Genomic DNA, 26,974 nt, shown 5'->3' with positions numbered 1-26,974 from the left:
GAGCCACATACCCACTACATCGTTAGAATCGGGACCCCAAGCCGCATCTATGCATACCCTTGGATTCATTGTAGCACCCTTGGGCAGGGAGATTCAGAGAACTGCAAGTAGGAGTCAGGTAGAGAAGTCGTGCTTGGACTCAGGCGGATCTGATGGCACCAGACCCGTCCCGATCGGACCTCCCAGTCCGGAGTTGCAGGTCATATTCACTTTTGGATATTATTTTAGACTCCGGACAGAGGGTGGATAAGTAAAGCTCTGCGAGGTCACCAGGTGGGAGGGAGCAGGGAGTTTGTGTGGATTGATAACCCCAATTCGGCCATTTTACTTGGTCTTTACTTGGGGGTCATGCGTACTTTACAAATGTGAGGAAGTCCATGAAACCCTGGTCCCACAGCGCCCCCACTATGGCCAGATGCATAAGGTAACTGTTCAATCTGTATATCTGTTTGTGACCACGTCCTACCTGTAAATGTATTCTGACAAATATTCTGTAAATTTCATCTCGTATATATTAAGAGAATCTGTGGAGAAAAAAGCGCAATAGGGTCTTACCCCAGTATATACGGGGTCCTAAATGAGCAATCCTACTCACCAAGAGGGGTTGTGAAAGTCACAACTCCTATAAATGCATGTAACAATGGCAGATAACAGAGAGCGGTAGAGATGGGTTTCAAAGCCGCGCCAATGACCGACAGATCAGGAAGGTTTCAGATTAATGTTGCTTTATTTTGTGCACAGGTCAACGCGTTTCAAGAGACTCAGCTCTCTTCCTCAGGACAAGCTGGCAAAGAACATCAAATCTCATTTGAAAATAAAGCAACATTAATCTGAAACCTTCCTGATCTGTCGGTCATTGGCGCGGCTTTGAAACCCATCTCTACCGCTCTCTGTTATCTCGTATATATTGTAATATATAGTGTGCCCTTAAAGCGATTAAATATATAATTTAATCTTGAGCTGTTTCTTTAATCTCGATACCCGATTTCCATGTCTGTGTGCTCGGCTTAATAGTTATTGTAATCGATTGGTCTCAGCGAGTTTATGCCAAGGAGCATTGTGCTTCGACCAGTGAGATCAGGGGAAGATTAGATATATTCTGCTCGCAGGAGTTACGGGAATATATACCTTACTCTCACCGGGAGCCGTTCAATAATCGTCATTAAGGTAGAATATCGGCCTCATTGCTTATCGTCTGGCAATTCCACAATTGGCCTGACGATAAGGGGGCGCTAGAGAGCGAGTCTCGCCTTTGGAAAAGGGGGTGTCCTTTTCTCCCTCTCCCTTTTCATGACATATTAATGGCAGTGGTGAGATATCTGAGTGACTCCCCGGCTGACCCTGACAGGTACTATATGCATCTAACTTTATGTTCTTATGGATTTTTTTGTACAAAAAATGTATTGTTTTTTTTCACTTCTTTTCTCCCTCCCCGCTTTATTTTTCTTTACTACAAGTTCCATACGACAAAATATTCAGATGGGTTGAAACATCTTTTGTTTAGTTCCGCTTTGATGTATGTGATTAAAATCCTCAGTGATCCTTACCTGATTCATGTTGACAAATGTAAGGCGGGCTTTGCACACTACGACATCGCAGGTGCGATGTCGGTGGGGTCAAATTGAAAGTGACGCACATCCGGCATCGCATGCGACATCGTAGTGTGTAAAGCCTAGATGATACGATTAACGAGCGCAAAATCGTCGTAATCGTATCATCGGTGCAGCGTCGGCGTAATCCATAATTACGGTGACGCGACGGTCCGATGTTGTTCCTCGCTCCTGCGGCAGCACACATCGCTGTGTGTGAAGCTGCAGGAGTGAGGAACATTTCCTACCGGCATCACCACGGCTTCCGTAGGATATGCGGAAGGAAGGAGGTGGGCGGGATGTTTACATCCTGCTCATCTCCGCCCCTCCGCCGCTATGGGCCGCCTGCCGTGTGACGTCGCTATGACGCCGCATGACCCGCCCCCTTAGGAAGGAGGCGGGTCGCCGGCCAGAGCGACGGTCGCAGGGCAGGTGAGTGCATGTGAAGCTGGCGTAGCGATAATTATCGCTACGCCAGCTATCACACGATATCGTACCTGCGACGGGGGCGGGGACTATCGCGTGCGACATCGCAGCATCGGCTTGCGATGTCGCAATGTGCAAAGCCACCCTAAGGTTTTCCATACTTATGTAGGACAAAATAATCTGCATGGGTGTGACAAAGCCAACTGCCAAGCTGAATACCTTCTCCGACAGTAAACTAAAGGCTAGATAACATAGTACGCCTATGGTAAACAGAGCTACTGGTTGCCACTGATCCAATCTGATGACCCAGAAGTCCATGGGTTCAGGGTGTTTCCAGAGAAAGGAGTAAGCATCTCTGTTGGTGGATTTGGATGAGGTTGGTTCTCCTAATCAAGCATGTTGTCGGCAGACATGTTCTCAGCAAAAGCTCAGCTCAGCAGGGAGCACAGCTAAAACTGTTAACATAATCATTTCAATTTTGGAAACTGGAAAAAAGTTCCCATTTTGCTTTTGTGGAGTACGCGCCTGCCGACAACATCTCATTGAGTCGGGCACAGCTGCTGTCACCTTTCCTATCTCGTTCCTCCTCTATCAATTGAATCTCTACTCATCTTCTTTTATTTCATATCAGATTAGTTACGGAGCAACAGACACATTTCTTAGTGACAGATCTCTGTTTCCGTCTTTTTTCCGGACCGTCCCCAATGACTACACAACTTATACCATCATATGTCATTTTTTGCACTACTTTGGATGGACCTGGGTTGGAATTATAAGCTCTGATGATGACACTGGAGATACAGAAACAAGTCTACTGAGGAACCTTCTCACCAGCCATGAGATCTGCGTGGACTTTGTCATAAAAAGTGAACTTGGACGTTATGGGAAGAAAAGTATTCCTGATAATGAAATTCTTTTGGAGAAAAGCATCAAGATAATAAAGAAGTCGTCTGCCCAGATAATTATAACATGCGGAACTATTTCTTCTGCAACAATGATATTTTTCAGTAAAATAATGAATGTGACACATGACCGGATCTTCATTCTCAATCCCACCTTCTATTCTCAGATTGTAAATATGAAAAATTACCCTCAGGTATTCAACCTCAGCTTTTTATTTGATCTAAATTCAGTAAAAATACCAAATCTGGAAAGTTACTTAAATAATTTCCAAATCTTGAAGAACCCTAAAGACATGATCCTTGAAAATTTCTTGATTGGAATATTTTGTTGTTTAACAGGAAAAAAGGAAAAGGATGAAAGGTTTTCGAGATTATATAATATACGCCTTCGTAAATGTAACATAACACATTCATTTGACAAATTGCTTCATTATTGTCTATCGTTAGCCCATGGAAACAGTTTCCAAATGTGTCACGCTGTCCGGTCTCTGGCCACCGCCTTACACAATATGGACATTACTCGCGGCCATCAATCTACAGATCCTGAGATACATCAACAGACAAAAAAGGTGAATTAGTGAGAAATACAAAACATGGACAATATAGAATCACACGCTATGTTGTAATGTATATGTGTGTGTTATAATTCATACAGTATATCACAAAAGTCAGTACACCCCTCCCATGGTTGTGAATATGGTATTGTATCTTTTCCTGGGACAACACTGAAGATCCGACCATGTGATACAATGTGCAGTGTCAGTGTGCATCTTGTATAACAGTGTAAATAACTCAGCACACAGCCGTTAATGTCTAAACCTCTGGCAATAAATGTGAGTACACCCCTTAGTGAAAATGACTAAATTGTGCTCAAAGTCTGTACTTAAATGATTACCCGCCATGATGCACCAGTGCCTGTACTTGGCATGAACAGCCATTCTGTGCTGGCAGACCCTTTATCTCATGTACAGGCATCTGGACCAACACAGGGGCCCCTGAGTTTCTGGCCAGTGCTACAGCTGGCATGAATGGCAAGTAGTTGGTTCAGAACCAGGAGGATAGAGAAGGTCTACAGTAAACAGGCTTGGGTCAAAACAGGCCAAAAAATACACAAAACTGAACCAGAGGGGCACAAGGCTATATCTGGCAGCATCCACCAATATGCTGGGAGTTTTAGTAGGGTGTGGTGCTTTCCAATTGGCTGGATTAGGGACCGGATTACTCCAGCTGGACAGGACACACACTTATACTGCTGGACTTGATGGAAGCAGCCACCCTGACCCTGAGCCGGTGCTGTCTAGAGCTTCTGGTTCTGACATCTCCTCCATCACCAGCGCCACCTGCAGGATGAATATGGCGGCGTCTGGTGACAGAAGCAGATGTCTCAGGAGCAGGTCCAGGGGTAGATGAACAGACACTCAGTTTACTTTGATAGAATCAAGACAATCCAGACAAGTTTTGGATGTAAATTTGAGTTTGAGTAACAGGAGGTCAACCACTGAATTATTCATAAAATCCACAAATATAACATTTTTCAGAAAAACAACTATGTTAATAATAACTTAGCATCAAAGCTCAGAAATCAAGAAAATGCTCTAAATGTTGTATATTTTTCTGTTTACTGTATTGATGTGACCTTCTCTCCATGACAGGTGCATCGGTTCCTGAAGGCAATGACTTGTCCTACTAAATCCGGGACAGAGACAAAGTGTTTTAATGACAAAGGAGAAATAGAATCCAGCTATGTAATATATAATGACATTTTAATCGTGAAGACGAATGCGACTTTATCTGCGGTGGGATCCTACAGTCTGAGCGATATCAATGATCTGGAGTTCTCAATTTCTACAAAAGACATAAGATGGAAAAACAATGCAAAAAACGTGAGATCTTGTGCAAATGTTTATATTATAGACCTAAGGTTATAGAGGCCAGTAGTGATGGGGGAATCGTGACTATTTGTGTTTGTATTATTTGTAACAAATCCTAAAGTACTCTTCCAGTATTCAGCACGAATAAACTATTTTTCTTGAAGATTTCCCACAATGTCTTGCATTAGATTCATTATTCGTGATGAATACCAGAATATTACTTTGGGATTTGTTATGAATAATCCGACCCCGAATAGTTACTATTCGCTCATCAGTAACGGCCAGTATGATATTATAGGCCAGTCTCATAGCCTTCATATTGGAATATGAAAATCTCTAAACTTTACGGCTTCTTCTTCTCTGCAGCTGTGAGATGAATGTACTATGGCACACTCCGGTTTTGCTTTTCTGTTTGCAAAAGCATCTTACTCCTTAAGATACATTAACAGTAGAGATGAGCGAACCTGAGGTTCGATGTTTGGTTTCAGAAACCAACTTCCAAAAAAACATAGTTCGGCTTCGAAGTTCGAGTGAGTTACGAGTGCAAACCACTGAAGCGAGCAGCGCTGTGCTGGGTATGAGTGATGCTCAGTCCTGCGCGAGCCACGTGCAGTGTTTGAACAGCTCATATTGGGGGTAACAGCAGCGTGATCTGATGCAGTGTGCACACAAAACAACAAAAAAATTTTAAAAACCCATCCTCCCCCAGAAATGTTCTGCCTATAACTGGCTGCATGTGGGCGGAGACATGAAGTGCCCAATTACTGACTTCCATTGAGGTTCAGATCAGGTCAGGATCACCAATCAAACCTTATCTAAGGTTCGAATGTATCTGGCAAACTGAACCTCCAAAGCAGTGGCGTAACTAAAGTTCAATGGGCCCCAGTGCAAAATTAGGACCTGGACACCGATACACCGACACTCGAGATATGGGATAATTATACTGACACTCGGTACGGGATAATGATACCGATACTGTTTCTCTCAGCACCTAGCTTTCCTATGCTTTGAAATCCCTCTCTCTATCAGCATCCAGCTTTCCTATGTTCTGATATCCATCTTTACCTCAGCACCCAGCTTTCCCATGCTTTGCTGTACATCATTCCCTCAGCACCCAGCTTTCCCATGCTCTGCTATACATCTTTACCTCAGCACCCTGCTTTCCCATGCTTTGCTGTACATCTTTCCCTCAGCACCCAGCTTTCCCATGCTCTGCTATATATCTTTACCTCAGCACTCAGCTTTTCCATGCTCTGCTATTTATCGTTACCTCAGCACCCAGCTTTTCCTTGATATCAGAGCATGGAAAAATGGGATGCTGAGGGAAAGATGTATAGCAGAGCATGGAAAAGTTGGGTGCTGAAGGAAAGAGCCTTGTTCACCAGCTTTTCATACCCTGCTTGAATCTTTGTCCTCCATCCTTGTATATACGTTCCCATCCTGGTACATATGGTCCCCATCACACTGCACACTTTAAAAAAAACTGTAAACATTTTACTCACCTTCCCTCTGCTGCCTCAGTGCGTGGTGTTCTCTTTTGATAGTTTTTCCATCTGCACTCATATACCCCTACAGAGAAACAAATGCTGTATACTGTACATACACAATTACATTCCAGAGATTTTCAATGGGGTTCAGGTCTGGAGACTGGGCTGGCCAATAAAGGTTTTTTTGATGTGGTAGTCTTTCATCCACACATTAACAGCAAAAGCAAGGGAAAATTGGAACTTCATTGTTGAATCATCGTGTCACTCCCTATATATACACTTAATCCCATGAACTCAGACATCTGGGAGTTGTATGACCCAGATTATATGTACCACCATGTTGCTAATAAACTCGAAAAAACTGTTTATAATTAATTTATTTTTATTGAAAAATACAAAAAACAGTTTAGTACATTAAGATCTTTACACACTATGGGGTTAAATTTAATAACCTATTAATCACATAAAGTCCAAAAGGGCCAGGACAGAAAGTGAGGACACCAGTAAAAAGCCCAATAGGACGGAACTGGACATCAGAGCCTTCACCTGCCAAATCTATACATGGGTAATGGTAAGCACTCAATATCGCAACTGGAGCACAGATACACATAGCTAAAATCAATATAAAGAAATCCGAGCTATTATGCAGATAGACACTAGGTGGCGCTCAAGCAGCAATTTACAACCTTAAATGTGCCTGTCTGTTCTAGCGGTATAATAAAGTCACCGTCCTCCAGACTTACCCATATTAATCAAATGTGAGGCTCAGATGCCAAGTCCCGTCCCTCGCCCGACGCACGTTTCGATGTAATCTTCTGAGGCCATGGGGAAAGTAAAAGGATGTGTGTTTAAATAGATTGGACGCCATAGAATTAGCGCATGTGGGAGGCGGTGTTATGCACACGTGATCTCCGCCCTCCGATCATTCCAGGGGAAGCATAGGTGGGAGGAAATCCTCCTGACGTCATATACCCAAAATTCCCCTTTGAGGAAGCATCTTCGGCCGGTGTCAGATGCAAACGCCCATCACATGCGCTCAGGTACGCCATGTTAGTTGTGGGCAAATAAGAGTGCATCCACAGAGAAAGAGAAAATAGATATGGAGCCAGATAGAAAAATATCACAGAGAGAGAAAAGGGGAAATACTAGACCCCTAGCAGGGTGGGTATACGAGCTCCTCACACATATACCATAAAAGTATGTTCATATAAGAGCTCATACATCCATCATACAGAATCCAGTATGAGATATTTCAACCACATATACAGAATATACACCTCAATGTAAATGTCATTCAATTACATAAGTAGCGCTGTACAAAAACGAGATGTAGTCAGTAGAGTTGAGCGATGTTCGAGGTTCGAGGTTCGCCAATGTCATGTTCGAGTGATTTTGGGGGTGCTCGAGATCGAACGCGAACGCAAGCTTTATGCTAAGAGCTCAATAGCTCGAGTTACGTTCGAGAACGGTGTGACGGGGTGTATAGCAGAGCAAGGAGAGATAACAGGCCGAGGATGATCCAACAAGTTTACTAACAGGAATACAGGAACAGCACACGACAAGTCCAAATAAAACAGATTCGGGGGCACCTCCCGATAATCCAAAGTGCCAGATCACGACGTAATAGTCCTTTTCCGAGTCCCAGAAATCCCACACAATTCACTGGACGGCGAGATCTGTCCACAGAATCAGATCTCGCTCCCTTCCTCTTCAAAACTCAGCTCCCAACTGCACTTAGAAACAGGAGTGTATTGTCTGAGCTCGTGGGCCCGCCCCTTAAGGGTAGGGGTCTATGCAATGGTTGGGCCCACTAGAAGATTCTAGAAGGTTGGCTCCGAGATGTCTACAGGTTTGTGTAGTTGGCGTTATCCACTGCTTACGAAACAATGGAAAGTTCCCCTGGCTGTGTGGACAAGAGATAATTGTATTATGGGCCCAGAGACACAGGAGATAGGGGGAAGATATGGTTACTTACATCCCAAGACATTTTAAAGTGTTCAGTAAGTACAACCAAAGGAAAGTTACATCACATCCTGACATAGTATTACAGAAAATACAGTGAGAAGGTAAAATACATCACATGGCATCTTATACAAAAAATATGGGATGGAGAAAAGCACATACATCATGACAATCCCTTTCCCTCCCAACTTGTGTACGTACTAGGGACCTCTACAGGTCGCTGGTTAAGTACACGCAGGCATGGCTGACAGGACTCAAGGCTCCTCTTGCCTGGACAGTCCATCTGCATTTTGGTGTTGGCTGTCGCTTCTATACTGTATGGTAAAGTTATAGGGCTGCAGAGCCAGGCTCCATCGTAATAAGCGTCCATTGTCCCCAGAGACTCTGTTCATCCAGGTGAGGGGATTGTGATCAGTAACCACAGTGAATTCTCGCCCATACAGATATGGCCTTAGTTTCCTAAGGGCCCACACTACAGCCAGACATTCTTTTTCAACAGTTGCATAGGCCACTTCTCGGTCCAGCAGTTTCCGGCTGAGATAGGTGATGGGGTGTTCGTCCCCAGCTGCATTCACCTGGCTGAGGACAGCTCCCAGTCCATAAGCAGAGGCGTCCGTTTGCACAATAAATCTCCGCTTGTAGTCTGGAGCAGCCAGGACAGGATCGCAGATCAGAGCGTCCTTCAGCCGGTTAAAAGCCTCATCACAGGCTGGAGTCCAGATCACCAGCCGGGGCATTGTTTTCCTGGTCAGGTCGGTAAGAGGCTTGGCCACAGTGCTGAAATGAGCAACAAATTTTCGGTAATGACTGGCAGTGCCCAGAAAAGCCATAACTTGTTTCTTAGTTTGGGGTACAGGCCAGTCTCTAATAGCCTAGATTTTGGCAGGCTCAGGACGGAGCTTAACTCCTCCCACTCTATGCCCTAGGTACTGGACTTCCCCCATCCCCAATTGGCATTTATCAGGTCGAATGGTTAGGCCGTCTGCAAGAATCAGGTCCAGAATAACGGCTACTTGATTCAGATGTTCCTTCCATGTGTGGCTGAAGACGGCGATATCATCCAAGTAGGCACAAGCAAAGTCACCACATCCCCGGAGGATCTGGTCCACCATTCTCTGGAAGGTGGCCGGGGCATTTTTCATTCCAAAAGGCATGCTTAGAAATTCATGCAGACCAAAGGGGGTTATAAAAGCGAACCATTCTCTCCCTTCCTCCGTTAGAGGAATCTGCCAGTATCCCTTACTGAGATCCAAGGTAGTGACATATCGGGACCCAGCCAGTCGGTCTAGAAGTTCGTCAATACGAGGCATTGGGTAAGGATCGCTGACGGTATGGTCGTTTAGTCGCCGATAGTCCACACAAAATCGAGTACTCCCATCCTTCTTGGGTACTAACACCACAGGGGAGGCCCAATGGCTATGGGAGGTCTGGATTACCCCAAGCTGTAACATCTCCTCCAGTTCGTGCTGCATGGTGTTTCGAACTGATTCAGGGACCCGGTAAGGAGCCTGTTGTATGGGACGGATGCCCTGAGTGTCCACATGATGTTGGGTGACGGTGGTTCGACCTGGTTGGGATGAGAAAGCAGCCCGTCTCTGTTGAAGCACTTCCAGCATCTAGATTTTCTGTAAGGAATCCAGGTGATCACCCAGGGGAACCTGTTCCACAGTGGATGGGGCTCTCGCTGCTTCCACGAGATCAGGTATAGAGTCCTCATCCTCTTGACCATCTTCTGAAGCCAACCGACAGCTTGCTATCATTGGAATGTTCTGGTCGTGGTACGTCTTAATCATATTCACATGGACAGTCTTTTGTCTTAGCCCCTGATCATCTAAAGCAAGAAGGTAATTGGTATCATTCAGTTTTCTGAGAACCCGGAAGGGACCCTCCCATGTGGTCTGCAGTTTATTCTGCCGATGGGGAACAATCATTAAGACTTGTTGTCCTTCTACAAACTCCCGATAGCGTGCTTTACGGTCATACCATGTCTTCTGTCTGATTTGAGCCATAAGCAAATGACTCTGGGCAAAACTAGCAAGTTGGGCCAGGGTTTCTCGCAGCTTTAGGACATAAGGGACAACAGGGGCTCCTGTATCTTCAACTTGCCCCTCCCAGTATTCCTTGAGCAGGGTTAAGGGTCCTCGGACCTTTCTTCCATAGAGTAGTTCAAAGGGGGAGAACACAGTAGACTCCTGGGGAACTTCCCGATAGGCAAACAAGAGATGGGGTAGGTACTTCTCCCAGTCTGAATCTCGGTCCGTGAAGGCCCTCAGCATATTCTTCAGAGTGCCATTGAATCGTTCACAAAGTCCATTTGTTTGGGGATGATACGGGGTCGTTCGGATCGCTCGTACTCCACAGGTGCGCCACAGACACTGGACCAACTCTGACATGAACTGGGAACCTTGGTCCGACAAGATCTCACTGGGGAATCCTACTCTGGTAAAAATAATAACCAAGGCCTCGGCCACCTTGGCTGCAGAAATACTTGACAAGGCCATGGCTTCTGGATTTCGGGTGGCATAGTCCACAACAGTGAGAATGTACTGCTTTCCAGATTTACTTGGTTTAGCAAGAGGTCCAATGATATCAACAGCTACTCTTTGAAAGGGTTCTTCTATTATAGGGAGCGGTTGCAGGGGTGCCTTTGGGTGATCTCCGGGTCGCCCTCTACGCTGACATATGTCACAAGTTCGGCAGAAATGCGCCACTGCTTGGGAAATCCCCGGCCAATAAAACGTTTGAGTCAATCGTCTTTCGGTGCGGGTTTTGCCTTGATGGCCAGCAGTAGGAATGTCATGAGCCAGGTGTAATAGTGGAATTCTGTATTTCTGAGGAACAATCAGCTGTTTGCTATAAGTCCAGGGCTTATCTAGGGAGTCGGCATTGGCAACCCGATACAGAAGTCCATTTTCTCTGATAATTCTTTGTCTGTTCTCCCCTAGCTGCCCTATTTCAGCTCGAGCTCTAAAACTAGCAAGGGTGGGGTCAGTCTCTACTTCTTGTCTGAACTGAACTTTTTCCCAAGTAACAGTCATATTATCCCCACAAGAAGAATCACTCACCGGCTGTAATGGCAGTTCTGGTGGCCTCATTTCCATGGATGGGTTGTACACGTCCACGTGGGCTGCTCTCATGGCTTGACTTCTGGTTACCGCACCAACAAAGTGGCAATGAAGATTCCCCACATCAGGCACAGAATCCAGCTTTTCTCCTGGTGAAGGTGTCTGTAGATAATGAACAGGCAAAGATGGTCTGTAGTTGTTCTGCCTCCGAACACCTGGACATTGGAATTGCATGTGCCCAGGCTGCCCACATCCATAACATCAGCGCTCTGGGATTCTTCCTCCACGTCGTATTCCCAAAGGTGGAGCAGGAGTAATGCGAGGCACAGTCACACGAAGGTCCCCATGAGTTCATGGTCTAGGGTGATGGTGAACATTGGGGCCAGAAGGACCAGGGGCCGCCAGCGTTGGGGGGCTGGTGGTTTTTTTCTCACTGAGTAGTAGTTTTTTCCACTGAGGCTTGATGGTGAGAGCCTCATCAGCTAGAGCTGCAGTTTCCGCCACAGTGGCTGGTCTCCTTTCACGCACCCATTCCCGGATCTCAGCGGGGTACTTGAAGTAAAACTGCTCTTTTAGGAGGACCTGGAGGACGGTCTCCAAGGTTAAGGCCTCCTCTGCCTCCAGCCAATGATGCCACAGATGTTTGAGTTTGTGGGCATACATCTTGAAAGACACTTCCTCATCACATGCTAAAGTACGGAACTGAGTCCTGTAAGTGTCTGGCGTTACAGCATAATGTTCTAGAATAGTCTGTTTAATATCTGCATACTCACAGTTCCACCGAGGGTCCATAACTCTATAGGCTGCGGCAGCTCCACCCTCTAAGAGCCCAACCAGATGCCGGACGCGCTCCCTTTCTGGGACTTCCATTAATCGACACTGATGCTCAAAGTCCTGGAAGAAGCCCTCAATGTCACCAGCAGCCTCATTAAACTGCTTGAAGTCTTTGCGGGACACTCTGGGAAGTTCCCTCATGGTGGGTGCTGGGGTTACAGTCTGTCTGGAACCTCTAGCGGCTTCCACAGCGAGCTGCTTATCCAGCAATGCCATCTCCTCCATCCTGCGCTCCTTCTCTTTAGCTCCACGCATGACCTCCATCTTATATTCTATGGTGGTCTCCTCTCCCAGCAAGGCCATCTCCTCCTCGTACCACACAACCCACTGACTTTTTTGGGTATTTACCTCCAGATGCCATCTTTCTTCCGTTTGCTGAGAGGATCCTTCCTCAGCGTCATTTTGCGAGCACACTCCTTCCAACGCCTCAATCAGCTGCTCCTTGGAGAGTCCCTTGTAGCTGACTCCCAGTTCACGGGCCTTTGTTTGTAGGTTCACCGCAGTCCAGTTCTTGTACTCTGAGGTTCTGGTTCCAGCTGTTGATGGGCCGTTGTCCTCCATTCCTTCTGCTCTGATCCCACCGCTGCCAACCAGTTTGTGACGGGGTGTATAGCAGAGCAAGGAGAGACAACAGGCCGAGGATGATCCAACAGGTTTACTAACAGGAATACAGGAACAGCACACGACAAGTCCAAATAAAACAGAGTCGGGGGCACCTCCCGATAATCCAAAGTGCCAGATCACGACGTAATAGTCCTTTTCCGAGTCCCAGAAATCCCACACAATCCACTGGACGGCGAGATCTGTCCACAGAAACAGATCTCGCTCCCTTCCTCTTCAAAACTCAGCTCCCAACTGCACTTAAAAACAGGAGTGTATTGTCTGAGCTCGTGGGCCCGCCCCTCAAGGGTAGGGGTCTATGCAATGGTTGGGCCCACTAGAAGATTCTAGAAGGTTGGCTCCGAGATGTCTACAGGTTTGTGTAGTCGGCGTTATCCACTGCTTACGAAACAATGGGAAGTTCCCCTGGCTGTGTGGACAAGAGATAATTGCATTATGGGCCCAGAGACACAGGAGATGGGGGGAAGGTATGGTTACTTACATCCCAAGACATTTCAAAGTGTTCAGTAAGTACAACCAAAGGAAAGTTACATCACATCCTGACATAGTATTACAGCAAATACAGTGAGAAGGTAAAATACATCACATGGCATCTTATACAAAAAATATGGGATGGAGAAAAGCACATACATCATGACAATCGGTTCGATCAGCAAAAAGCCTAGTTAGTTACTAGCTGGCTTTTCACTGTAATAGTGTGAGTCACTCTGTGATTCACATTATTATCTAATTTCAGCGTATAGTGTGCGGAGGCGGCACATTTAGATCAGTGCCATTTTTTTTTTTTCCCTTAGCGCGCATGCAGTGGGGCAGGCCAGCATGTCAGCCAATCCCAGACACACACACAGCTAAGTGGTCTTTTTTGCCAGACAAGCAAGGACATGTGTCATAGGCTGTCCATGTCACATGTCCTTGCATTATAAATACGGGCATTTTCCCTCACGGCGCCATTATCTGCTTTCTGCGTGTAGTTGACAGTCACCGCTCACGCAGCTCCTGGCGTCGCTCCGGCTGTGTACGCTATACACACAGCGCTCTACAGATTAGGGACAGAAGTTTATTTCGGTACTTTTCAGGGCTCATTTTCTCGGGCTCAGAGCCATAGGTGACAGTCAGGTCCGTGGAAACGCTGTATACAGCTTCAGATAACAGTGTCTGTGTACCTAAGCTCAGGGAATTCCTTGCTGCATTTCACCATTAGGAGGGATAGAAAGTGAGGCTTCCTTTCATGTCCATTGACCCAGAGAACCTGGCCACTGTACCCACCTGCCCACTTTTGCCACGCTATTTTTATAGCAAACAGTGCTGGACATAAGTGGCACCCAAAAAGTGTCTGCTATACTAATTTTGTGTCCCACCGGTGCCAAGCATTTTCCAGCACCTCTGCATTAAACCCTCATGCACATTTTGCTACGCTATTTTTATAGCAAACAGTGCTGCCAGTTATAGGGCCATAGTTGCATTGTCAGGGATAGTCAGTGTTGGTTCTTCAGCTGTCAATAAAGCTAGACCACCTCTGCAATCTACACCACCTCTCAATTTTAGCTACCACATTTTAAGTGACTAATTTTGTCGCTAACAAAATGAGTGGCAAAATGACAGATGCTGGTGGAAAGGGGAAGAGGCGTGTTGGAAAATTAAAAAAAGTTTTTGTCCGTGGGGAAGGTGGCAAAGCTACATTAACATCGGCTGAAGATAAGCCATCTTCCAGCAAAAGTAAGATGTCTACTACTTTCCGTGGACAATCCGATGTGCTCCCTTTTTTACGGACCCGAACAACTGTAAGAAAGGTAGATGATGCACAAAAAAGAACATGCTTGAATGGATATCAAGTGCTCCAACAAGTGCTCTCTCCTCCACCTCAACTACCACATAAAAAAACAGTCCTCTGAGTTGTCATCTCAATCACAATTGCTTTCTCCCAGCTATCAAGTCTCCACCCGCCCTGCACAGTATGGTGTGCCAGAGATGGCTGAGTCTGCAGAGCTGTTCAGTCACACTATAGGGTGGGAATCAGAGGTCTGCTCCCAAGCTACAGTGAGTACAGACCAGGAAATGGTCTGCAGTGATGCCCAGAACCTTTGTGACTCAGATTCAGGCCCTGATAACCAAGTTTCTGAGCATAATGTAGACCCTCATTCCCAAACTGTAACACCTGTTGGTGGAGACAATGAAGAACATACTGATGACCATGAGACGCAGATACCAGATTGGGATGACAACTTAAATATTCGGTCAGGGCAGGAAGAGACTAGGTCAGAGGGCGAGGGTAATGCAAACATAACGCTTGATGATGAAGTTCTAGATCCCACTTACTGTCCCACAGTCAGGCACTTGAGGAGGTCAACAGAGGTGGTGGAAGAGGATGCAACTGACGACGAAGTTACCTTGCGCCTTCCTGGACAGAGTCGGAGTACTGGTAGCACGTCTACAGCTGCATCCTCAGCCACCACTCTGCCTCTGAGCACAAGTCGGGGTGGCTCTGCAGGTCGCATGTCCTCTAAGCCTTGCCTAGCCTGGTCCTTTTTTGACCTTGCAAAGGAACTCCCAAATCATGTGATCTGTAAAATTTGTCGGGAATCTATAAGTAGAGGCAAAAAGCTCACCAGTTTGACAACTTCTTCCATGAATCGTCACATGAATACCAAGCATAATTCCCAGTGGGAAGCTTACTGTGCTGCAATGCGGCCTAGCATAGCGGCCCAACCACCGCCTGCCCCTTCCAGTGCATCCGCGCATTCTTCATCTTCTATTACTGTGGGGACAGCTGTCACACCTGGTTTTCCACACACACCTTCCACCACTGTAACCGCAACAGGCAGTTTGCTTGGTAGGTCATCAGTTGGTTTGGAAGGGGAAACAAGTGCGTGTGTACAGCTCTCTCAGACATCGATAGCACCAACGTTGGATGAAGGCAACATCATGTCTACGCCTGCACTTTCCTCACAAACCTGCATTTTTACAAAGACACGCTACTCACCACCGTCTACACACAGCAGCCAGATCTCTGTCCCTCAGATGTGGACATTTCCTCCGACCCATGACAGCTAAGAAGTTGACTTTATCCCTCTGTAAGCTCTTGGCTACAGAAATGCTGCCTTTCTGCCTGGTGGACACACAGGATTTTCAAGACCTTATGTCCGTCACAGTGCCCCAGTACCAGATGCCCAGTCGCCACTACTTCTCCAAGAAAGGTGTACCTGCGCTACACCAGCATGTCGCACACAACATCACCGCTTCCTTGAGAAACTCTGTGTGTGAACAGGTGCATTTCACCACCGATACTTGGACCAGCAAGCATGGACAGGGGCGTTACATGTCGCTGACTGGGCACTGGGTAACTATGGTGATAGATGGAGAAGGGTCTGCTGAACAAGTCTTGCCGTCCCCACGACTTGTGCGTCAATCCTCTGTATATATAAGTTCCTCCAACGCTTCTGCCTCCTCAACCTCGTCTGGGTCCTCCACCTCCGCTCCAAGCCTGCCTGGTCAGGCCACCAGCGTTGTAACTGCGCACAAGGAATCACGCACACCTCCTTACTATGCTGGCAGCAGAGCGCAACGGCATCAGGTGATCTTTAGCTTGAAAGTCTTAGAAATAAGAGTCACACAGCGGCTGAGTTGTGGGCAGCTCTGCTGTCCGAGTTTCATAAATGGTTGTCTCCACTCACCCTGCAGCCAGGTAAGGCCATGTGTGACAATGCTGCAAACCTGTGTTCGGCCCTTTGCCTGGGCAAGGTAACACACGTGCCTTGTATGGCTCACGTGTTGAACCTTGTTGTCCAGCAATTTTTAACACACTATCCCAGCCTAGATGGCCTTCTGCACAGGGCACAAAAACTGTCTGCTCACTTCCGCCGTTCAAGCGCCGCAGCTGAGCGACTTGCATCGCTCCAGAAGTCTTTCGGCCTGCTGGTTCATCGCCTGAAATGCGATGAGCCGACACGCTGGAATTCGACTCTCCACATGTTACAGCGACTGTGGCAGCACCGCTGAGCCCTGGTGAAATACATCATGACGTATAGCCTGGGCCAACGAGATGCAGAGGTGGGGCAGATCACCCTGATGGAGTGGTCTCATATCAAGGACCTATGCACCCTTTTGTACAGTTTTGACATGGCGATGAATATGTTTAGCGCTGACAATGCCATTATCAGCATGACAATTCCAGTCATTTACATGCTGGAGCACACGCTAAACACTATTCAGAGTCAGGGGGTGGGACAAGAGGAAGGGGAGGAACTGCAGGAGGATTCATATGCGCAAGGGATAACAACATCACCAAGGTCCAGACGTTCATCATCACCAAGACGGCAGGCATGGGACGGTGGGGGAGAGGGATTAACAAGGGTGCATGGTAGCAGGCAAAATGTTGAGGAAGGTGCAGGAGAACATGAAGAAATGGAGGACAAACTGTCCATAGACATGGAAGACTCAGCAGATGAGGGAGACCTTGGTCAAATTTCAGTTGAAAGAGGTTGGGGGGAGATGTCAGAGGAAGAAAGAACGGTTAGCACGTCTATGCCACAAACACAGCAAGGACTTGGTCCGCATGGATGCGCAAGACACATGAGCGCCTTCTTGCTGCACTATCTACAACATAACCCTCGGATTGTCAAAATTAGAAGTGATGATGACTACTGGGTTGCCACACAATTAGATCCCCGGTACAAGTCCAAATTTTGTGAAATATTTCCAGCCATAGAAAGGGACGCCGTATGCAGGAGTATCAGCAGACGCTGTTAATCTTAGCTCGGCTTTTCCACCAAACCCCAATGGTGCACGGAGTGAATCTCCCAGTTGTAACTTGACAAACATGGGACGGTCTCGTCATCAACAGTCTAACCGTACCAGCAGCACCGTATCTGGTGCTGGTAACAGCAAATTTTATTGAATCATTTCATAATTTTTTTAGACCATCTTTTGCAAGGCCAACAGAGACAAGAAGTCTGACACAGTCAACGGCTGCAGAGGATGATACAGGAGTATCTCCAAATGAACATCGATGCCATGACTTTGCAAATGGAGCCTTGCTCATTTTGTGCTTCAAATCTTGAAAAATGGCCTGAGCTCGCCACTTACGCCTTGGATATATTGTCGTGTCCAGCTGCCAGCGTTGTCTCAGAACGTGTCTTCATTGCTGCTGGGTGTGTGCTGACAGATAAGCGCACGCGTCTGTCCAGTGACAATGTGGACAGACTAACGTTCATCAAAATGAACAAGACATGGATCCGCAAGGACTTTACTACCCCTGTGTCATCCTGGGGAGAGTAAAGGCTTGTGGATTTGGAATGTGCTTGATGCAAATGTACCTGTCAAGTTTGCAACTGGGGCACAAGTGCTGCCACTAAAGGGGTGTCTGTGTGGCACAATTTTTGGAAAAAAGGGAGACTCTGCTTAGAGTAACCCTTGCGGTGTTTTTAAAAATGAGCCAAGATGAACAAGTCATGGTTCAGCAAAGACTTTGCTACCTACCCCGGTGTCATCCTGGGGACAGTTAAGGCTGGCGTATTTTTGAATGTGTTTGATGCAAATCAACCTGTCCAGTTTGCAACTGGGGCACAAGTGCTGCCACTGAAGTGGTGTCTGTTGGGCCCAATTTTTGGAAAAAAGGGAGAGTCTGCTTGGAGTCCTCTTGCTGTGTTTTACATGATTTTAGAAGGGCATGCCATGCCTATATCTGTGTCTCCTCTTAACTTTGAGGGTGTTTTCCAGGTGTTTTTATGTGTTTGTGATTGCCTCCCATTGTTTCCTAAGGGGTTCGAGAGTTCGACGAATCGTTCGACGAACGGCTCGTCGAACGGGGCACCGTTCGTCGAACCGAACCGAACTCGAACTCTAGGGGGTGGCTCATCTCTAGTAGTCAGGTTCGCGTTTTCTATCCTTGTCTGGTTATTTGACAAACAACATAGATGGCAGTCCATCAAAATACCCTAAAAATTAGAAAAACAGAAAAATAGAAAGGAAAAATACAAAAAACGAACATTAAAAACAGGAATAAAAAAACACACAAAAAATATAATGAAGGAAAAACGGAGGATCCCTCAGTATTACAAGAATCGAGAAAAAGACAGTTTTTCGTTCAGGCTATATGGGGACATTGTCCCTAAACGTACGATCCAGCGACACTCCAACTGCGCCAAGATCTGTTTTTTATTCCCCCCTCTTGATCCAAGTTGAACTTGATCGATCCCTCTAATTTTGAGGTTTGTGGGATCACAGTTATGGCGCAGCTTGAAGTGGCGCGGGATCGTCCTGACAGATTCTAGATCTTTCACCTCCCGTGCCACGATTATATTTCTGACGTGTTCTCTAGTGCGGACACTGAGTTCTCTTGAAGTCAATCCAATATATACCAAATTGCAATCGCATACGGCATAATAGATGACATAGGTCATATTGCATGATATAAAACTCTTGATTTTATACTCCTTCGAAGCGTCCGCAGTAGAGAACACATCTGTGCGAACCAAATTACGGCACGCTAAGCAGGATTCGCACGGGAAACATCCCACTCTTTTTCATGGGAAAAAATCTGAAAAACTGACAATTTTGCACTGGTCTCTTAATGTTTGCCAGAGCTGTATATAAATATATTATATACACACACACACACACACACACACACATCATATATTTTATTTCTGCTATCAATACTTTGATGCTCCATTACAGAATTACAGTTCGAGACAGTATTATCTCTGCCTACTGTTGATAACCCCTCAATTTTTAGCTGGATAACCTAACATATTTTACATTTTCAATCTTGGAGCCTGACTTTTGTTTCCTGCCATGATTATAGTGATCAGGAGCTGTGTAATCATCATCAGTAACCATCATAGAAGTTTGTGCTCAGCCCTCTGGATAATCTCAGGGGTACAATCTATACAATTTCGTCATACAGAAAGTGCTGGTGACTCAGATGGTGACATTCTTGAGAGAACATAATGACATGCAATTCTTTGGGGGTCACATGACCCAACAAACACGAAATAAAAAAAATTCTGATACAAATAACTAAATAGGGTAATAATTTGTGAATTATATGTACTGAGAGACTACATAGAGAATGAATAAAAAGTTACTGGAGTGCTTCTTTAAATTTTGGCTCATTTGTCTACCATATTTCCTTGCAGTCAGCACCTTACAACAGACGCAGAAGATCATACAAGTATCATTTCACATAGTTGATCATCTGTAGGATTTACACAATTTTCTTAGTATTTTGCTTTTCTGGATGAGCCGGGTAAAGTGCCTGGAAATGGCACTTAGAAACAATATGCCATTTCCATGGGTGGCTGCAGGACGCTGTTTTTAGCGTGGGGGGGCCCAGAACGCTTGGGCCTTACAACGCTGAGAATCCCAGTCTCCAGCTGCCTGCTTTTACCTGGCTGGCGGTCAAAGTACGGCGGGAGCTCATGCATTTTTTTTTATTATTTCGTAAAATAATTAATAAAAAAAATTAATGGGCTTCCTGTATTTCGATTGGCAGCCAAGGTAAAGCCAGGCAGCTGGAGGGGTAGCCCATAGCCGTCCACTGTATCCGCGCTGAGAATCAAAAATACCGTGGAGCGCTACATTATTTTTTTAATTATATATTTTTACACTACTATATGTGTGCGGAACCCTACAGACACTCACAAACGCTCACACACAGAATGGGGTCTGTGATTGGCTGTTGGAGTAACCTGAAATCTTCCCATACATTCTAGATGCTAGAATGTATGGGCTGGTTTCAGGTTACTCCAGCATCCAATTACAGACGCCCACACTGTGACAGTATCTGTGATTGTCTGTTATTTTAACAGTAAAATAAAACAACACAGAGGAAAAATATTTTATTAGAAATAAAACATAAGATATTTATGACTCCATCGTTATTACTCAAAAAAAAACCTCCGACGTAGTCCAAAGGCAGGCGAGCATCTTCAGCTCTGCTACATCTGTGTGAGGAGACAAACGTAAGTCTGCTCACACAGACTTCACCCAAGTGCATAGCTGAGGCCACTTAGCTGTGCCGCCGGGTAACCTCCACTGACTACAGGACCTTCCATGATGTCATAGCTATGTGACCAGTCTGGTGTGAATTTTGTTACCTCGTGGGTTACAGAACTTTCCGTGATAGTATAGCCATGTGACCAGTCAGCAACCCAATGTCTGTACAACATTCACACCAGACTGGTCACATAGCTATGACATCATGGAAGGTCCTGTAAGTCAGAGGTGGTTACTCGGCACAGCAATCATCAGAGTTGGAAGCAGAAGCAGCCAGGAGACAGAGTCTGTAGGACGCGTTGCGGGACTGGTAAGTATAATTACAATGTTTATTATTAACTATAATCTTTCTTTTACAGCCCCCTTGCTCCATCCCCTAACTGAAAAGTCAAAGTTCGGTGTTCAGACGCAAGTTCGTATTATCTCAGAACCCAAACTAGAACTTTTCAAAGCGTTCGGGGGAGTCTCCCGAACACGCACATCGGGGGGTTCGCCCATCACTATTGGTGTCCGGTGATCTTTGGTTGACACTGTCATCATGTTTATCTTCTCTAATCTTTCGGACAAGGTCAAATACAATGTATCATCAAATTTTTATTTGTACCAATGTTGGCATTTAAAGGGAACCTGTCAGCGGATGTTTATAATACTCACCTAACCGTCGGTGCAGAGCAGTCTGGTCGGATGGACATCTCCGTTCTCCGGGTCCCATGCCTCCTCTTCGGCCATCTTGGCACCCGGAGAAGGGAGACGCCCATCCAACCTGTCTGCTCTGCACCAACCGTTAGGTGAGTATTATGAACATCCAGTGACAGGTTCCCTTTAATGACACTGAAAATACAAATGTATGAACCATGTCTGCTTTCTACAGGCTCCAAGGTCCCAATGCTCAACAAGCTGTGAACCTGGACAGAGGAAAGTGGCCACATCTAAGATACACTTCTGCTGTTACGATTGTGCCCCTTGTTCAGAAGGAGAAACATCTAATGTCACAGGTATAATCAGTCTTGCATCTTTTTTTCCAGTAACATACAGTCAGGGCCAGAAATATTTGGACAGTGACACAAGTTTTGTTATTTTAGCTGTTTACAAAAACATGTTCAGAAATACAATTATATATATATATATATATATATATGTATATATATATATATATATATATATATATATATATATATAATATGGGCTGAAAGTGCACACTCCCAGCTGCAATATGAGAGTTTTCACATCCAAATCGGAGAAAGGGTTTAGGAATCATAGCTCTGTAATGCATAGCCTCCTCTTTTTCAAGGGACCAAAAGTAATTGGACAAGGGACTCTAAGGGCTGCAATTAATTCTGAAGGCGTCTCCCTCGTTAACCTGCAATCAATGAAGTAGTTAAAAGGTCTGGGGTTGATTACAGGTGTGTGATTTTGCATTTGGAAGCTGTTGCTGTGACCAGACAACATGCGGTCTAAGGAACTCTCAATTGAGGTGAAGCAGAACATCCTGAGGCTGAAAAAAAGAAAAAATCCATCAGAGAGATAGCAGACATGCTTGGAGTAGCAAAATCAACAGTCGGGTACATTCTGAGAAAAAAGGAATTGACTGGTGAGCTTGGGAACTCAAAAAGGCCTGGGCGTCCACGGATGACAACAGTGGTGGATGATCGCCGCATACTTTCTTTGGTGAAGAAGAACCCGTTCACAACATCAACTGAAGTCCAGGACACTCAGTGAAGTAGGTGTATCTGTCTCTAAGTCAACAGTAAAGAGAAGACTCCATGAAAGTAAATACAAAGGGTTCACATCTAGATGCAAACCATTCATCAATTCCAAAAATAGACAGGCCAGAGTTAAATTTGCTGAAAAACACCTCATGAAGCCAGCTCAGTTCTGGAAAAGTATTCTATGGACAGATGAGACAAAGATCAACCTGTACCAGAATGATGGGAAGAAAAAAGTTTGGAGAAGAAAGGGAACGGCACATGATCCAAGGCACACCAGATCCTCTGTAAAACATGGTGGAGGCAACATGATGGCCTGGGCATGCATGGCTTTCAATGGCACTGGGTCACTTGTGTTTATTGATGACATAACAGCAGACAAGAGTAGCCGGATGAATTCTGAAGTGTACTGGGATATACTTTCAGCCCAGATTCAGCCAAATGCCGCAAAGTTGAACGGACGGCGCTTCATAGTACAGATGGACAATGACTCCAAGCATACAGCCAAAGCTACCCAGGAGTTCATGAGTGCAAAAAAGTGGAACATTCTGCAATGGCCAAGTCAATCACCAGATCTTAACCCAATTGAGCATGCATTTCACTTGCTCAAATCCAGACTTAAGACGGAAAGACCCACAAACAAGCAAGACCTGAAGGCTGCGGCTGTAAAGGCCTGGCAAAGCATTAAGAAGGAGGAAACCCAGCGTTTGGTGATATCCATGGGTTCCAGACTTAAGGCAGTGATTGCCTCCAAAGGATTCGCAACAAAATATTGAAAATAAAAATATTTTGTTTGGGTTTGGTTTATTGGTCCAATTACTTTTGACCTCCTAAAATGTGGAGTGTTTGTAAAGAAATGTGACAATTCCTACAATTTCTATCAGATATTTTTGTTCAAACCTTCAAATTAAACGTTACAATCTGCACTTGAATTCTGTTGTAGAGGTTTCATTTCAAATCCAATGTGGTGGCATGCAGAGCCCAACTCGCCAAAATTGTGTCACTGTCCAAATATTTCTGGACCTAACTGTAAATTATATTAACATAAAAAACAGATCAGCATTGACAGCGATAGTATTATAGATTACAAAGACTTCTAAAGTCTACAGCCATGACACAGTGCAATAAACACAACTCAGACCTCCTCCAGGCCAAGCAAGTCCACCCAAGAAAATGAGAACTCAACACCCTGATCGTCCGCTGTAGGTGGCCTATTTTCTGATCGTCCGCTGTAGGTGACCTATTTTCTGAAATAGGTAGAATCCTTCTAACAATGGTTAGCTACAGTCATTGAAATCTACTTACAAGACAAGTAAAGGGCTATTCTGTGATTCAAACCAATGACCAGTAATTGGTGATGATGAGTCGTCAGAATCATTGTAGATGGAGAGATCCACAGTGAAGGATGATTTCTCATGTAAGGCAAGTGTGAAATTAATAAGAAAAAGTCCCATCCACTCCCTTATGGAGCCCATTTGTACAATTTCAATTTTTCAAACACGTAATGTAAGTGGAAGAAAACAACCATGAAATAATTATGATTAAAGAGCTTAGTGACATATTGCGTATACAGTTAGGTCCAGAAATATTTGGACAGTGACACAGTTTTCGCGAGTTGGGCTCTGCATGCCACCACATTGGATTTGAAATGAAACCTCTATAACAGAATTCAAGTGCAGATTGTAACGTTTAATTTGAAGGTTTGAACAAAAATATCTGATAGAAATTGTAGGAATTGTCACATTTCTTTACAAACACTCCACATTTTAGGAGGTCAAAAGTAATTGGACCAATAAACCAAACCCAAACAAAATATTTTTATTTTCAATATTTTGTTGCGAATCCTTTGGAGGCAATCACTGCCTTAAGCCTGGAACCCATGGACATCACCAAACGCTGGGTTTCCTCCTTCTTAATGCTTTGCCAGGCCTTTACAGCCGCAGCCTTCAGGTCTTGCTTGTTTGTGGGTCTTTCCGTCTTAAGTCTGGATTTGAGCAAGTGAAATGCATGCTCAAATGGGTTAAGATCTGGTGATTGAATTGGCCATTGCAGAATGTTCCACTTTTTTGCACTCATGAACTCCTGGGTAGCTTTGGCTGTATGCTTGGAGTCATTGTCCATCTGTACTATGAAGCGCCGTCCGATCAACTTTGCGGCATTTGGCTGAATCTGGGCTGAAAGTATATCCCAGTACACTTCAGAATTCATCCGGCTACTCTTGTCTGCTGTTATGTCATCAATAAACACAAGTGACCCAGTGCCATTGAAAGCCATGCATGCCCATGCCATCACGTTGCCTCCACCATGTTTTACAGAGGATGTGGTGTGCCTTGGATCATGTGCCGTTCCCTTTCTTCTCCAAACTTTTTTCTTCCCATCATTCTGGTACAGGTTGATCTTTGTCTCATCTGTCCATAGAATACTTTTCCAGAACTGAGCTGGCTTCATGAGGTGTTTTTCAGCAAATTTAACTCTGGCCTGTCTATTTTTGGAATTGATGAATGGTTTGCATCTAGATGTGAACCCTTTGTATTTACTTTCATGGAGTCTTCTCTTTACTGTTGACTTAGAGACAGATACACCTACTTCACTGAGAGTGTCCTGGACTTCAGTTGATGTTGTGAACGGGTTCTTCTTCACCAAAGAAAGTATGCGGCGATCATCCACCACTGTTGTCATCCGTGGACGCCCAGGCCTTTTTGAGTTCCCAAGCTCACCAGTCAATTCCTTTTTTCTCAGAATGTACCCGACTGTTGATTTTGCTACTCCAAGCATGTCTGCTATCTCTCTGATGGATTTTTTCTTTTTTTCAGCCTCAGGATGTTCTGCTTCACCTCAATTGAGAGTTCCTTAGACCGCATGTTGTCTGGTCACAGCAACAGCTTCCAAATGCAAAACCACACATCTGTAATCAACCCCAGACCTTTTAACTACTTCATTGATTACAGGTTAACGAGGGAGACGCCTTCAGAGTTAATTGCAGCCCTTAGAGTCCCTTGTCCAATTACTTTTGGTCCCTTGAAAAAGAGGAGGCTATGCATTACAGAGCTATGATTCCTAAACCCTTTCTCCGATTTGGATGTGAAAACTCTCATATTGCAGCTGGGAGTGTGCACTTTCAGCCCATATTATATATATAATTGTATTTCTGAACATGTTTTTGTAAACAGCTAAAATAACAAAACTTGTGTCACTGTCCAAATATTTCTGGACCTAACTGTAACTGCACATATAACCTCAACTAATGAGCGGATCTCACATGGACTTTCTCCTACAGATAGTGAAAACTGCATGAAGTGTCCAGAAGACGCCTGGTCAAGTGAGAACAGAACATTCTGTACCTCAAAGAAGATAGAATATTTATCTTATAGTGAGGACATAATTTCTGTAGCTTTTTCTTGTTTATCGACCTTCTTCTGTATTCTGACTACTTTAATTTTTGCAATTTTTGTTTCACACCGCGACACCCCGATTGTGAGAGCAAACAACAAGAACCTGAGCTTCGTTCTCCTGGTCTCCATTATGCTCAGCTTCCTCTGTGTGTTCTTGTTCCTCGGTCGTCCTGTGGATATTGCCTGCATGTTACGTCAGATCTGCACTGGACTACTTCTCTCAATATCCATCTCTTCGTTGTTGGCCAAGACCATAACAGTTTACATTGCGTTCAAAGCCACCAAACCTGGAAGTGTATGGAGAACATGGACTGGAGTAAAACTCCCTAATTGTGTGCTCCTGATCTGCTCCTCCATCCAGGTGGTCCTCTGTATGAGTTGGGTGACTCTCTGTCCCCCCTTCCAGGAGCTGGACACACAGTCTTATATGGAGAAGATCATAGTTCAGTGTAATGAAGGCTCCGATCTTTGGTTCTACTCTGTCCTGGGTTATATGGGGATTCTGGCCGCTGTTAGTTTTATTACAGCTTTCTTAGCCCGGACATTACCAGACAGTTTTAATGAGGCCAAGTACATCACCTTCAGCATGCTGGTGTTCTGCAGCGTCTGGATAGCCATGATCCCGGCTTATCTCAGCACCAAAGGCAAATATATGGTGACTGTGGAGATATTTGCCATCCTGACCTCTAATGCTGGACTCCTAGGCTGCATATTTTTCCCTAAATGTTATGTAATTCTGCTTAAACCTGAACTAAATACAAGGAAACATGTACTAGGTAAATAGATAAATAGATAGAGCATGTTCATACATGTCTGTAGACCTGAGACATGGTAATAGATTAGCAGCATACCATGACAAAAATGGCCTCATATTAGACTCATTCTGCAGGCCATTGGCTCAGAGGTTATGGGATAATTGGCTGATTTATGCCCTGGGGCATGACACCTTCAACAGATAATGTCCTGAGATGTACCCCTCGAACACAGCTCAGACCTCTCCTGGGACTATGCAGACTCCACAGGTGAAGACTTGTTTTTTTTCATTTGGCCTCAACATTTCATTGGGAACCCCAGTGGGGTGACCTTAAGCCCCCTTGACTCACCAGAGATTTTTTGACCACCAG

At 45.1% G+C, this 26,974-nt stretch overlaps 1 protein-coding gene across 1 annotated transcript in view; it reads left to right on the top strand.

Moving 5' to 3' along the window:
- The window catches only part of LOC142255062 (vomeronasal type-2 receptor 26-like), a 61,062-nt gene extending 34,428 nt beyond the window's left edge, over window positions 1-26,634 (top strand). The window contains exons 5-8 of the mRNA XM_075326501.1: window positions 2,647-3,486; window positions 4,570-4,800; window positions 21,624-21,747; window positions 25,736-26,634. Of these exons, the coding sequence (XP_075182616.1) occupies window positions 2,647-3,486; window positions 4,570-4,800; window positions 21,624-21,747; window positions 25,736-26,634 (2,094 nt within the window). The remainder of the gene's footprint in view (window positions 1-2,646; window positions 3,487-4,569; window positions 4,801-21,623; window positions 21,748-25,735) is intronic.
- The last annotated feature ends 340 nt before the right edge of the window (window positions 26,635-26,974 follow it).

The sequence above is a fragment of the Anomaloglossus baeobatrachus genome, chromosome 10 (assembly GCF_048569485.1).
Source record: "Anomaloglossus baeobatrachus isolate aAnoBae1 chromosome 10, aAnoBae1.hap1, whole genome shotgun sequence".
Lineage (NCBI taxonomy): Eukaryota > Metazoa > Chordata > Amphibia > Anura > Aromobatidae > Anomaloglossus > Anomaloglossus baeobatrachus.
This window is presented reverse-complemented; position numbering and strand designations above follow the sequence as displayed.